The sequence below is a fragment of the Phocoena sinus genome, chromosome 16 (genome assembly GCF_008692025.1).
Source record: "Phocoena sinus isolate mPhoSin1 chromosome 16, mPhoSin1.pri, whole genome shotgun sequence".
NCBI lineage: Eukaryota > Metazoa > Chordata > Mammalia > Artiodactyla > Phocoenidae > Phocoena > Phocoena sinus.
Window position 1 is genome coordinate 82583116 of NC_045778.1, and position 12802 is coordinate 82595917.

General features: G+C 57.7%; 1 protein-coding gene across 10 annotated transcripts in view; it reads right to left on the reverse strand.

Annotated features, from left to right (window-relative positions):
- The window catches only part of EBF3 (EBF transcription factor 3), a 117035-nt gene extending 109899 nt beyond the window's left edge, over positions 1-7136 (reverse strand). For all 10 annotated transcript variants that reach the window (XM_032607809.1, XM_032607807.1, XM_032607808.1 and 7 more), the window contains exons 1-6: positions 6945-7136; positions 6683-6839; positions 6256-6319; positions 5502-5557; positions 2341-2414; positions 658-726 (exon numbers count right to left, since the gene is read on the reverse strand). In XM_032607809.1, the coding sequence (XP_032463700.1) occupies positions 658-726; positions 2341-2414; positions 5502-5557; positions 6256-6319; positions 6683-6839; positions 6945-7078 (554 nt within the window). In that variant the 5' untranslated portion in view covers positions 7079-7136. The remainder of the gene's footprint in view (positions 1-657; positions 727-2340; positions 2415-5501; positions 5558-6255; positions 6320-6682; positions 6840-6944) is intronic.
- Between the last annotated feature and the right edge of the window lie 5666 nt (positions 7137-12802).

The window sequence follows — 12802 nt, forward strand, 5'->3', positions numbered from 1 at the left end:
CAAGGAAGATGATAAATAGCAAGACGAAGAGCAGCAAATGTAAAGAATGCATACAGCTAATCCAGTTATGGAAATTAATGTTGGAAGATGTAACCAGCAGGTGTAATTAGTTTCAATTATAACAACTTTGGTTTGTTGGTTACATATTTGCTACTTGACATAAAACGACAGCCACAATTGGAAAAAAATTAGGAGACATTTTGCAACTAATTGAGAGCAGATTAAATTCACTCTAACACTGGGCAACAATTACAACAGGAACACCACCCAAGTCTTGACTTCGGCTATCATCCGAGATAAAAATAATGCAAAAATGAAATACTTGTTAACAAATTAGCAAAAAGCATTTTATGACATATCTCTGGGTTTAAAGCCAGAAAGTCTCTAGGCATAAAGTGCTCCTCAGTGAGAGCAGTGGCAGATGAAACTGCTTCCCTTGACAACTCGCAAGCAATTACCGAATCCCCACAGAGCGAGCCACCAGGTTTCCAAGTCAACCCACCTGTGCATGATAACACACGCCGACAACAAATGGTGCGAGGCACGGGATGAGCTCAACACCAGACTCAAAAACAAGAAGCAACTGGAACCCAAGCCAGGCCACGGGTTTGGTTGCGGCTGCGGTTTTGTTTTGAAAAATAACGAAGTCATCCTTACCTGTCAATGATCACAGGGTCTGAGGGTGTTTCGTTTCTATTGCCACAGCTTTTCTTATCACAGCACCGGCTGTGGAGTAATAGTAAACAGTGGTTTTAACACACCTTTCATCCTTTCATGCCCAGCTTGTAATTTTCTTTTTTTTGAAGTCTGACAGTAAAAGCGGTCGGAGTCATGAAAATAAGTTGTCCTACCAAAGCGGTTGGCACGTTTAAACCCAGCGCATTCACGTGCTCTGCGGCTCAACTTGGGATGTAACTTTCTACCGGAAGGAGCAGAGTTGAGCAGATCTGTTAATACTAGGAGGGTAACGGAGCTACTATATAAATTGTGATACTAAAATATGGAAAACGTTGTCGGTGTTTGTCTTTGCAATGAACTGAGGAGAAGGGGAAGCAGGAGGCTTGGGAATAACTTTTCACAGCTTCAGCTTTTGTTTACCTCTAATTGTCAAGCTGTTATTTCTGGAAAAGATGCAAGATGCCACCTTCAACCAATATTTCTTTCGGGCATTTATTAATTATAACCACAAAAGCGTGCATCAATCTATCAGAAACTTCTATTGTTCCTTCTTTAAGCCTACCTTAACTCCGTTATTGAAACTTTAATTAAAGCAGAAATGAAACAAAAATGTTATGCTTCTTGCATTTTAAAAAAGCATACTTGTATAATGGTTACATGTCTAAATTAGCTAAATTAACACCATATGGTAGGCAAAGTATATAAAGCCTTTTAAAGCTGACAGCTAAAGTGATTAAAGAAAGTCTACAGTCTTCCACTTAGAGCTTAAATCACATCTGTGCGCTTTCTATGTTAATTGCAGTACATGCAGAAGTGGATAATAAAGAAATTCCACTTTATTGGTTGTAATTTATATTTATTACCTGATATGAGAAAAAGTCAGCTTTTGTATATTAGTGCTGTAACAATATGTCTGCTCAGAAATGGCATTTAGGCAAGAGGCATCGCAGCCAGGCAAAGTATGCCCCTCGGAGTCTGCGGCCTGCAACTGTAGCCTGCAAGCCTGCAAAGCAGGTCCTTATTAGCCCTTGCAACTATACTTCACATGCCGCACATACAAAGTCAATGATGCATTTTTATTTGCCATGTAGGGGTGAAACTCTTGTGGTAGTTAGAAAAAAAAAACAGGTGGGAAATTGCTCTTCTGACAGAGATCTCAAGTAACGTACAAGCTATCTAACAATATGAACGATGCATCGCTGCTCTGGGGAAGAGGTTACCTGACAGAATCACAATCCAATTCTCACATACACGAGCTCCATAATAAGTTAAAAGAGTTTCCTTTTTATCAATAACAGACAATTGTGTATCTCAGGATGCGAGTGCTTGAGAGAGAGGCAAGTAGTAAAATGATTCCGCCGGCATCGCGGACAGATGCATCACCCAGGACCTGCTTTCCTTTTTGACTACACAGCAGCGACACGGCCAACATATTAATCCGCTCTGCTGAGCAGCCGGTCGCGTTGATCGTCATCACTGGGGGGGAAATGAGACCGGGCTCCTCGGTGGCCGGCGTGCGGCCGCGGGCCGATTACATTTCAATCGATGCCCTTCCCGAAGTTGGGCGGGGTGATGGCGCCTGGACGCGGCGTCCTTTGTAGACGCAGCTGGCGCCGAGGCCGCCCGCGCCCCCGCCGCCGTCCGCCCGCGCCCGCCGCTCACCTGCACATGATCTCGTGGGTCAGCAGCACGCGGCACATCTCCGGGTTCTTGTCCTGGCCCTCGTAGACGATGGCCTGCGCGGGGGACAAGCAGAGGCGGGGTTACGCGGCGCCCGCGGCTGTGGCGCCCAGTCGCCCCGGGCGCTGCGGGCCTCGCGGGCGGCAGGTGCACAGCGGGCGAGGGGAGGCGTCCGGGGCCACCGTCCTGGCGGGGTCACCCGGAGCCTGGCTAGGCCAAGGCGGCCTCCTCTCCTGGGCGCCCGCCGGGCCTGCGCGGGGCCTTCTGCTCGGGAGGACGGCTGCCGCGCTCGGGCCGGGGCGAGGGCCGGGAGAGGGAGGCCGAGGCACCGGCGCAGGGAGCGAGGGCGCGCTGGCACCGGCCCCGGCGCCCCTGCTCCCGGCCCCCTTGCTGCCCGCGCCGCCGCCGCCGCCGCCGCCGCCGCCGGGCCGCGTCCTCGGGCTATTGTCTACACCGAGTTGCGATCGGCGTGTTGCAAAAGGCCGATCAGAACGCGCTAAGTAAGAGTAAAGAAGCGGAGAAGACCCGCCCGGGCAGCAGTTTGCCTGGTGTCGAGGGCCGCGCCCGCCCTGCCCCGCGCGCTCCCCGGGCTCGGGCAAGTCGGGCGCCCGGCAGCTCCCCGCTTTCCAAGCCCAGGCGCCTGCGTGGGTCGTCCGCCCGGGCCCCGCCGCCGCCCCGAGCCCGCGGGGCCGCCTTGAGCGCCCGGCCACGGCCGGGATCCGCACGCGGCGGGCGGTCCCGGGGCCGGGGCGCAGCAACCGCACGTGGCCGCGCGGGGCCGGGCCTGGTGGGCGCCCAGCAGGCGCGCTGGGGGCCCCGGGGCGCCCGGGCCCGCGCGGCCACGTGCTCCTCGCCGGATGATATTTGGGAAGAAAGTGCTAATGGCCAATCTGGTGTTTATTTTGAAACTGCTAACAATGATTTTTCTCGGGTAAAAAGGCAGTGTCTGCGCACACGCTCTGGTGGGTTTTGAGCAGAGGCTCCGCCAGATGGTGCGAGGCCCTAGGTGCGCACACGACCGCGCTCAGCCCGGCTCCGCAGCCGGGAACCCGGGCCGGGGGGCCGCCCGCGCCTGCCCCACCGCCGGCCTCGCCAAAAAAGAAAGAAAAAAAAAAAGGGAAAAGGCCACTGGGGGAGGGGGAGGGGCGGGGGCCGGGAGCCGCAAGTTCCCCCGCAGAAAATTCCACGGAACGGGGAGGGGAGTCTCCTCTCCAGTTCCCGCCCTCCCCCCCGAAAATTATCTGGAAATTACTTCCAACCTCCTCGGGCACTTCTGACACTTTCCTCCACTTCCAGGCGGACAAAGCCCTTTCTCGGGAAAGCCCGGGGCCGCCCTCTGGGCAGAGGGAAGGGTTCCCTCGAGCCCCTCTCCCACTGCCTCCTTCCCGACCCACTCGGAACCACAGAAGTGATGGGTGTCACCCCAAGCCAACGGGCCGCCTGGGGCTCAGGGCGCGTGGCCGCGGCGGGCACCAGCACTTCTGAGAACGCTGCCTGTCCTCGGATGGATCCCCGTATTTATATTTGATTTATTTTTTATTTTGTAGCACAAACAGAAATCCATAAACTGTCGGTTCAGCGCCATTGACTCTTTGATCAGTTACTGGGCTATTTCTTTCCTTCCCCACCCCCCCCCATCTCCGTCAGTGAGAGGAGATTAAATGCCTTTATTCTCAGCCCCGTTTATACTGTAAAGGTACAGGGAAAAATGAACAATAGAAGTGCACTTAAAACGGAAACCTCCTCCTTCTCTATGCAGAAACTCAGCGCTGCCTGCATCAACCTCTTCGTTAGACTACAGCGATTTCTGAAAACATTTAGCCCTTATATACAAAGGAAATAAAAGCACCCTGTCAACGCGCCTCCCGAGTTCCAGAGGCTTCCCTGAATCCCAGTGAAATAATTACCGAAGGGCACGCCGCCTCCGTCTTTGTCAGAAAGACCGTAGTTTACCTGTCAGATCTGTTTTACTCTAAGAGAAAACCATAGTGTTTTACCACTGCAGACATTAAAATCTAACACGCTTGTTGCCTAGGTAAGGACAAACTTTTTAAAGGGGAAGTAAAATCCGAAAACCAATTGCCGTGCAGAGAGTGGGAAGCATGCGTGCTGGGTTGCAAGAAGCAGAAAGAGTTCCTTTTTACTTCGCTCACAATTCTTCAAGTTAGCATCAAAACTGAAGACACTACTTTCATTTCTAAGCGTGAAGCTCAGTTTGGAAGTATATTTTAAATCAATCTGTGCACAGTGGATTTCACTTAGGCGTGGGATTTGCCCCTCCCCCAACACTACTTGAAGAAAATGGGGGGAAAATCCTTAAAACAACTAAACAACAACGTAGCACCCAACACAAAACCAGCCAGAGACTGCACAATGTCAAAAAGCAGTGAAGCACTTTTCTGCACTTAATCACACGACTGATAGCCAATAGTTATCATCGGAAAAGTTGACCAAGACAGGTTAAATAATTTAATAAGGAACTGCTGGTAATTATGTTATTTACAAGGTATGACAGAGGGTGGAAAGGGAGGAGAAGCTACCCCCAGAGCAATGGACGGGTTTGGGTGACCCCTGGAGCTCGGAGTTTGAATTATGGAGATGGGGGGCTGAGAGGTGAAGATGGACTAGAGGAGAACAAGGTGACTTTTCACCCCAACACATTTAACTTTTAAATCCAAATAAACGTCTCGTGTTACTAGACCATCACACTGGAGAGGAGGGAAAAAATGAGCTAATCAAGTCCAACCCAATGGGCTCTGGAAAGGAGTTAGTTGTCTTTGTTATTGATAAAAAAAAAAATCAATGAAATGATTCCAAGCAGAGAGAGAAACGTTTAAAATTTTACAAGGGGGGAGACCCTGAGAATTTTGTCAAATATTAATTACCATAATTAATTAAGACAGAATTTGATTTCAATCACAAGCCATTTAATAAAGCATCTATGTCCTGTTCTAATGACAACATAAACTATTTTACCAATCACTCCATTTATTCCAATAAATATGGAGTTCTCATTAGCGTGTCGAGGAAACTAAATGAAAAACAAATACACCAGATCCATTTGTCAGTCCCCTAGTCTCTGAAACCCCAGGGCAGCCCCAGCTGAGCACTGAAAACTAGTGTCGAGGCTTAAACTTTCTCACCTGTTTGGTCATTGAATCTATGAGGCGAACATACAGATCCTGCTCCGTTCTGACTCCTGCGAAGAAACAGGGACAGATTCTCATCAGGATTTTAGCAAGGGCACACGGGGGCACAGGAAGTCGGTAACCCGGGACTGCCACCTCCATGATGCAGCAAAAGTTAGGCATGCCCTTTCAAAGGCAGGAAAGAACCCCAATCACTTCTCATTTAAATTTTTTCTTTTCTTAATTAAGAACCTCAATACTCTTAGAGTTTGCATTTAAAGGTGCAAGAAATGTGCCTGGCTGAGAGCAGGCCTGGTCGCTGCTCCGGGTGGGCCATGTGCTGCTTTATTTTTGAAAACAGCACGAAATGGAAACTAAGTGAGAGTCTGAACTCTTTCTAATGTCTCTCGAGGATTTTTTTTAAATCTCAGTGCACAGGAAGTAAGTTGTGCTCAGTGTACAGAGCTACCCCCGTTTCAATAATTAACATTAATTTGCAAAATTGAAAAAAGTCACTTAAAAGCGATGTTCTGCTGGCGCCCCGTATCGATCCCCTTTTTACTTTCTGCTTCGAGCCCGACCGGTTAATCATGTGAAGTGCCATCGACTTATTGATCGTTTATGTTTTGTTTTCCTTCTATGCCATGAGAAGATTTCGTGTTTACATCCATGTCATTTTAATCTCAAAATCTTTATGTCCTTTAGCCATCGCGGAAAGGGAGAGCGAGCCCGGCGGGGCGGGAAGGCAGGAGCGGCCGCCGCCACTTACCGTTGCTGTACAGCAACTGGAGTTTATAGTGGATGCCGTTGTTGGTTTTCTCGTTGTTGGGCTCCTGAAAGTAACGATAAATAATTGCATTTAGTGCGATCGGTGTCCGGCGCGGCCACCGCACTCGGTCCCCCTCCACGACCGAGGCCCCTTGGCCTCACGCATGGCAGGATTCCTAGCTCGGAGCAGCGCGGTGATGTCACTTTCCTGCTGGAAGGCCAGCGTTCTCCTCGCCCGGAGTAAGTCCGGGGGCGCAGAGAAGTTGCCCAGCCCTCGGCTGGCCCGGGCGGCCGCACGTGGCGGCGGCGGGGGGCGCCTCGCAGAGCGGTCCCCGCCGCCGAGGGGGCACTCGGGGCCACCGCGCTTGGGCACCGCCTGCCTCCCACTTCTAGAAAGATGGAGAGTGTGACTGTATGTTTGCACTTACTTTCTCTTTCTCCACAAAGTCCACAAAAGCAGTCCTTTCGATCTCCACCGGCTGCCCCTGCCTGTCGTAGAGCGCCAGCACGAAGTGGAAGAAATTGGATTTCCGGAGGTTGGAAGGCGGCTGCTTCTCGAAGTGCGCCCGCGCCAGCCCCACGCCGCTGCGGGAGGAAAGAGACAGCGGCCCGGTGAGGAGCGCGGCGCCGGCCGGCTGCGGGGACCCGGCGGGGCCGGGGCCGGGGCGCGCGGGGGCGGCCGGTACGTACCTCTGGGCGGCCGTGTTGGCGTCCACCACCCCCGCCGTGTGCATCCACGAGCGCACCGGGTTCATGCCGCTGCCCAGCGGCTCCTCCTTCATGGTCGTCCCCCCGCGCGGAATATTCTCCTGAATCCCAAACATGAAAACTGGTGGCGGCGGCCGCAGCTCCCGGCCGAAAGCGCTTCCGCGAGCAGCGGCGCTCGGGGCTCGGCGGCAGGCGGCTGCCCTGGCCGCGCTGGCCCTGCTCGGCGCCTGCGGTCCGGCCCGCCGCCGGCTTCAGCCCGTCCCGGGCAGGCGCGACATACACCGGCGGCCGGGCGCTCCGGACGGCCGGGGGCGCGGAGGCGGCTACACCGGCGGCGCTTCGGCGGAGCAGGACGCGGTGGCCGCGGCGGCGGCGGTTTTTGTTGTTGTTTTGCAGGCGCGCTCAACGTGGTGTCATCCTAGCCAGGCGGCGTCCGCGGCTGCAGGACACTGCGGGATCGCCCGCTTCTGGCGCGGCCCGCCTGCTCCAAAGACAAATAAACGGGGCAGTGAGTGCCGCGGCGCAGTCCCGGGCGCAGGCGGGGCGCGGCGGGGCCTGGAGCGGCGCGCGCAGCGGATGGAGGCGCACAAAACTCAGCCCTCTCTCCCCGAGGAATGGACCCTTTCCCGGGAGCCAAAACTCGAAGCCCCCGGGAGCGGCGCTGTCAGAGGGTGACGTCGGGGGGCGGCGCCTGCGCCATATATGGGAGCGGCCGCCCCTCGCCGCGCCCCTCGCCGCCGCCGCCGCCGCGCTCTCCGACTGACTGCCTGACGGCGCCGCGAGCCGGCCCGAGCCCCGCGAGCCCAGCGAGCCCTGCCGCCGCCGAGCGCCGCCGAGCGCCGCCGAGCGCCACCGAGCGCCGCCGCAGCCCCCAGCCACGCGCCGCGGCTCCTCGCGCCCACCCGCAGCCAAGGAAGTTACTACTCGCCCAAATAAGTCTTGAAATGAAACAAACAACCAGTGCACAACTGCAGCCTGGCCCCTTAATACCTCCTCCCGAAATCAGCCACACAGTCAAAACACCGTGGGGAGCAGGGGGTAAAATGCCGGGGCGCCCCCAGTTGCCCAAATGCTGGCACTAAATGCAAGGGGCCGCAGGTCGCCCTGGGATGGCCCAAAGGGAAAAGTGGTAGAAGCAGGCAGGCCGCAGGAAGGGAGCTGGAGGGGCAAGCAACGGACTGGGGGCTGGGGGCTGGGACCTGGGGGCGAGGTGGGGGCGGGGAGCAGGGCTCCCCGGCCAAGGCGGGGCGCGCAGCTCAGCCTGTTTTCTAAGCAGACCTAAAGCGGCTGGGGGGGCCGGTCTGCCCCCGTCTGGGCCTTTCTGGGCGCGCGTGCTTTCCGCCCCGGCGGAGGCCACCGAGTGTCGGGCTGGGGACCCACGTCGGAGGCAGACTCTGCCAGACGCTCTCTCTCTTTCCCGGTGGCCACGGGAGACCCCGTCCCCCGGCCTGTCCTTAGGCGCGGCGAGTGACAAAGGCGGTTCCGGGCTCTCTGGGTGGACAGGAAGCGCGCCCGGCCTCTGCGGCGACCCCGAGCCCGGTGTCCGGCTGCGCGCCCTGCGCGATGACCAGACCTCCCCGGCGCCAGCCGCTCTAAAAGCCGAGCAGACGCTGCGGGCGCCCGGGTCCTGCCCTCGGTGCCGCTGAGCCCGAGTGAGCGCGCGGCGCGCGGCGCGCGGCTTCCAGACCTGGTTTCCAGGAATCTGGAGGGCAGCTGGGTGTGGGTAGCGCGTGGGCCCGGCGGCCGAGCTCCTGCAGGCAGCCGGGACTCGGCGCCCAGGCGCACTGCCCGCCCAAAGGACGTCTGCGCGACACGGAGCGGAGGCCCAGGGGACGGCCAGGAGCTGTCCCGGCACTTCCCTGCCGAGAGAATTCAGGCCCTTTTGATTAAAACAAACAGAAAATAAAAAAAACAGGTTTCAAGGTGCAGTGTGTCGCAGGACAGCCTCTTCACGCCCGGTCTGGGGCAGCACTCTTTTTTTTTCTTTCATGAATTGGCAGTGTGTGTGCGTTAATATTTTAATTAATCGGGAAAATCAAAGTCCGATTTACGTTATCTGGGGACCCCCAAGCCTCTTGGAAGGGGTGAGAAAAAAAAGCAGTGCTGGAAAGCAATCTATTTTGCTGGTGTTGGGGGTTAATGACTATTGCCAAAGATAAGTGAATTATCACAGCTGTTGCGCCAGTCCCATCTCAAAATCCATTCCGGTGCCGGCCGTCTAATTAAATACGTAAGTATAATAAAATCATATTTTATGACTATTTGAGGGTAATGAGATTAGTCTTTAGAAGCGATCGCCACATATTAAAGATGCCACTGTCTACAGAATGTTAATAACCTTAAATCAAAGTGTATGAAAACTATTCACGATAAAGTAAATGAAAATTTCTGTATTCCTAATAAGCCCAGTGCTTTCCACCCACAGCCGACCCAGTGGAAGAGGGAACACTTTCCTCGTGGAGGGACAACGCAAAATAAAGTTAGTCAACGGTGGAGGGTCGGGTTGAGAAACCGCTTTGTCTCTGCGTATTTAGCTGCTTCTGGGGCTCACCGCAAGGCGAGCGACCAGGCAAGCGTTATTGTCAGATTATGCAAAGTGCCTTTTCGGAAAAGATGAAGTTGGAAAGGGGAAACAATGTTCCCTTTGTAGCACACTTCCTAAAATGCCCAGCCCACGCTGGAGGTACCCCCTTCCTTGCTCTAACGAAAGTATCATGCTTAAAATCATTTACAGTATCTTTAATTCAGATTACACGCGCCAAGGCGATTTAAATCTGATTACCAAATTAGAAGGTTTTAAAACAAATCCTTCTAAATCTGATACTGTTGACTAAAGAGGGAAAAAAAGTTCTATAAGCCCATCACATAAGGTAACGATCCTGCCCCAGAAAGAAAAGGGGTTTTAAACCTTTTTGACAACAAATGCAGCTGCCCCACTATTTTGGATGATATTAAGCGAAAATGAATGCAAATCTGTGTTCAGCAGCCATCTGGCCCGAAATGGGGGAATCAGCTGCTCTCACAACAGGCTCGGAGGCTGAATCCATTTCAGCTCATTTTCTAGATCATCTGGTCCCGCACCCAAAGCGTGGAAAATACGGTCTTTATCATTCACCAACTTTATCTTTTTTGTCACTCCACTGCTGGCTCCGAGCTGCGGGCACGAGGACTCGCCAGCCGGGCAGGGTCTCCACACGGGCCTGCTGGGGAGCGGCCTGGCAGGGCAGCCCCTCAGCCCCCACACCTCACCCCACCCCAGATTTTCCCCTTGACGGGGCGGGAGCGGCAGCGGAGAGGAGCGAGGGGCCCAGCGCCCAGGCCGGGGACGGCGGAGGGGGCCGCAGGTCAATTCCTGGATGTGCAGAGAGATGCTGGGAGCGCATCCCCGCGCCCGCCGCCTCTAGCAGGAGTCCTGCCCCCGCCCCTCTCGCTCTCCGGGGATCTAGGGGAGCCCAGTACCCAGGCGGGGAAAGCCGAGGGGGGGCGGGCGCCGGCTGACTCTTTGGAAGTTGAGCAGGCCCGCCGCGACCGCTGGTCCAGCCTCCGCGCACAGACCGCTCCCAGGGGCCAGACAGACGCCCAGGGGCCGGGCCGGGCGGGGCCTGACCTTCGCTGGAAACCTCGCGGGCCGCGACGGCGGCGACGACAGCTCAGGGCGCCGCGCTCAACGCGATTTGCACGGGTGGCCCTCGCGCCACTGCCTCCTCCTCCTCCCCCTCGGAGGTTGGGAAGTATTCCTTTTGTGCGGATTTACGGGGAGAGGCTTCAATGAGCCCCCTCGCATTTGCATTTAAATAGCGGCATCAAGCGCTTCGCGTGCCACACACCAGTGGGCTCCCAGATGTCACGCCGGAGTCAGTCAGATGGCCAGTGCCCAGCTGTCCTCCCCACGTCGTGCCGGAGCAGCCAGTGACCTTAAAGAGACAGCGCCCGCAGCCCCTGGAGCCCCGCTCGGGGAGCGGCGTGCAGGGCGCAGGGCCGCGGCCGCGCTTGGCCACTGACCTGCGGCACCACCCGAGGCTGGGCCGGGCGGTACAAACGCGCAGCGCCCGCGCCCAGGCCCAGCCCGGCCTCCCTGCCGGCCGCGCAGTGTCCAGGCCGCCGCGCGCACCAAGCCCCCCGCCCGCGCCCACTACCCACCCACGGGAGGAGGGGAGGGCTGCTCCGCGCGCGCCAGGCGTTGAACTTCCCCCTCGCGCCTCCCAGTCACGGGTCCTCCACTGCCGCGTGGTGCGAGGCCTGGAGAGCGGGAGTCGGGCTGGTGCCGGCCTCCGAGCCATCCAGAAACTTCGGCCAAGTTGGGGTCCCAGGACGCAAGGCCGGCCGCGGCGTCAGCGCCGGCCCAACGCCCAGAGCACTCTGTGAATGCCCCTTCCTGCCCGCGGCCGAGCCCCGGGAGCCAGCCGCCCTCTCTCCCAGCCTTCCGAAGAGTAATAAACTGCATTTCCGGCGTTGAGAAGCCCGGGCCGGGGGTTCCTGGAAGCCAATCCCCAGGAGGCATCCGGGGTGCGCGAGCGCGGCCGGGTGCGGCTCCCTCGTAGCGCCAGTGTCCTCAGGCCCAGGCTGCGCGGCCATGTCCCTCAGAGCCCTCGGGAAAGGGTGGGAGCCAACGCGCTGAAGGCCAGCGGTTCGCTTTCCCGCCGCCAGTGCTGAGTTGCAGGCGCGGCCCGCCCCACGTCCTCCGCGCCCGGGGGTCACGCTCAGACAGCGCCGGTGACCCGGCCTCCAGCCCGGCTCCGGCCCCGAGTCTGGGCCCGGCGCCGCGCACAGGCACGGCTCGGGAAAAGAACCCGAAAGCGGAGGGCCAGACTGACCTTGGGCCCCGGCGAGAAGAAGGTCGCAGGGGCTGGGGGAGCCGGAGAATAGAGTAATCCCGGGAGGGCGCACCTAGAAAGTCCCGTGAACTGCGGGGTGGGGTGGAACAGCCAGGCACTCGCAAACCCTGCCCCTCGGGGGTCAGTGACGCGGCCACTGAGCGCGCCCGGGCTTTGCCTTGCGCCGCGGGGGCACGCTCGCCCGTGGGCCTGGGGAGACCGGGGAAGCCAGGGCTCCGCACTCAGGCCACCCCAACCTGTTAAGCTGCGTACCAAGGGGGCCGGGCCAGAGTCTGGGGAGTTTTCCAGGCCCAGAGAACGCGCCTTCGCCCTCTCAATACAGAGACGGAAGCTGCGGGGACCTCAGGAGGCCTGTGGCGACGGAATCCAAGCCGGGACGCGCGTCCCGCCTGCCCTCAGAGGCAATCAACTGGGCATCTCGCCCTGGACACACGGGGCGCTTCTACGGGCTCCTCTCCCCTGCGCTGGAAGGCGGGAGGCCTGGCTGGATTCACAGCTAAAAAGAGAGCACCGAAGGGTCTCAGACCCCTGTTCTCTGCACCGCCGCCCACCCCACCCCCCCTCAACACCGGTCACTCTGTAGGCCCACCCCTGAGTACCGAAAAGGGCTCAATTCTCCAAGTGAGAACGTGCAGGCGCCTCCTGCCAAGGCGGCCAAGTTTGATAAACAGCGCCTCCTGGGGTGAGTAGAGCGGAGTGCCGCCGCAGCGCAGCCGAGAGCCGAGCCGCCCAGGCTCCCACCCACCCCCGGGCAGGTGGCCGCCGCGGCTCCCCGCCCGGCTTCACCAGCTGGGCCGCGGCTTCTGCGCGTCGGCCGCACCTAGGCCTCGCTGACCCCGTGACCTCAGGAGCGCGAAGAAACGTCCACCCGCCGCCCGGTCCTAATTGCCGCTCACGTATGTTTGCAAGAGTCAGGCCGAGCCGGGCACCGGGAACAAGGCCCAGGCGGCGGACACCGCGCTCACGCCCTTGTTGGAGAGAAGCGCGCGCTCCAAGTGCCCGGCC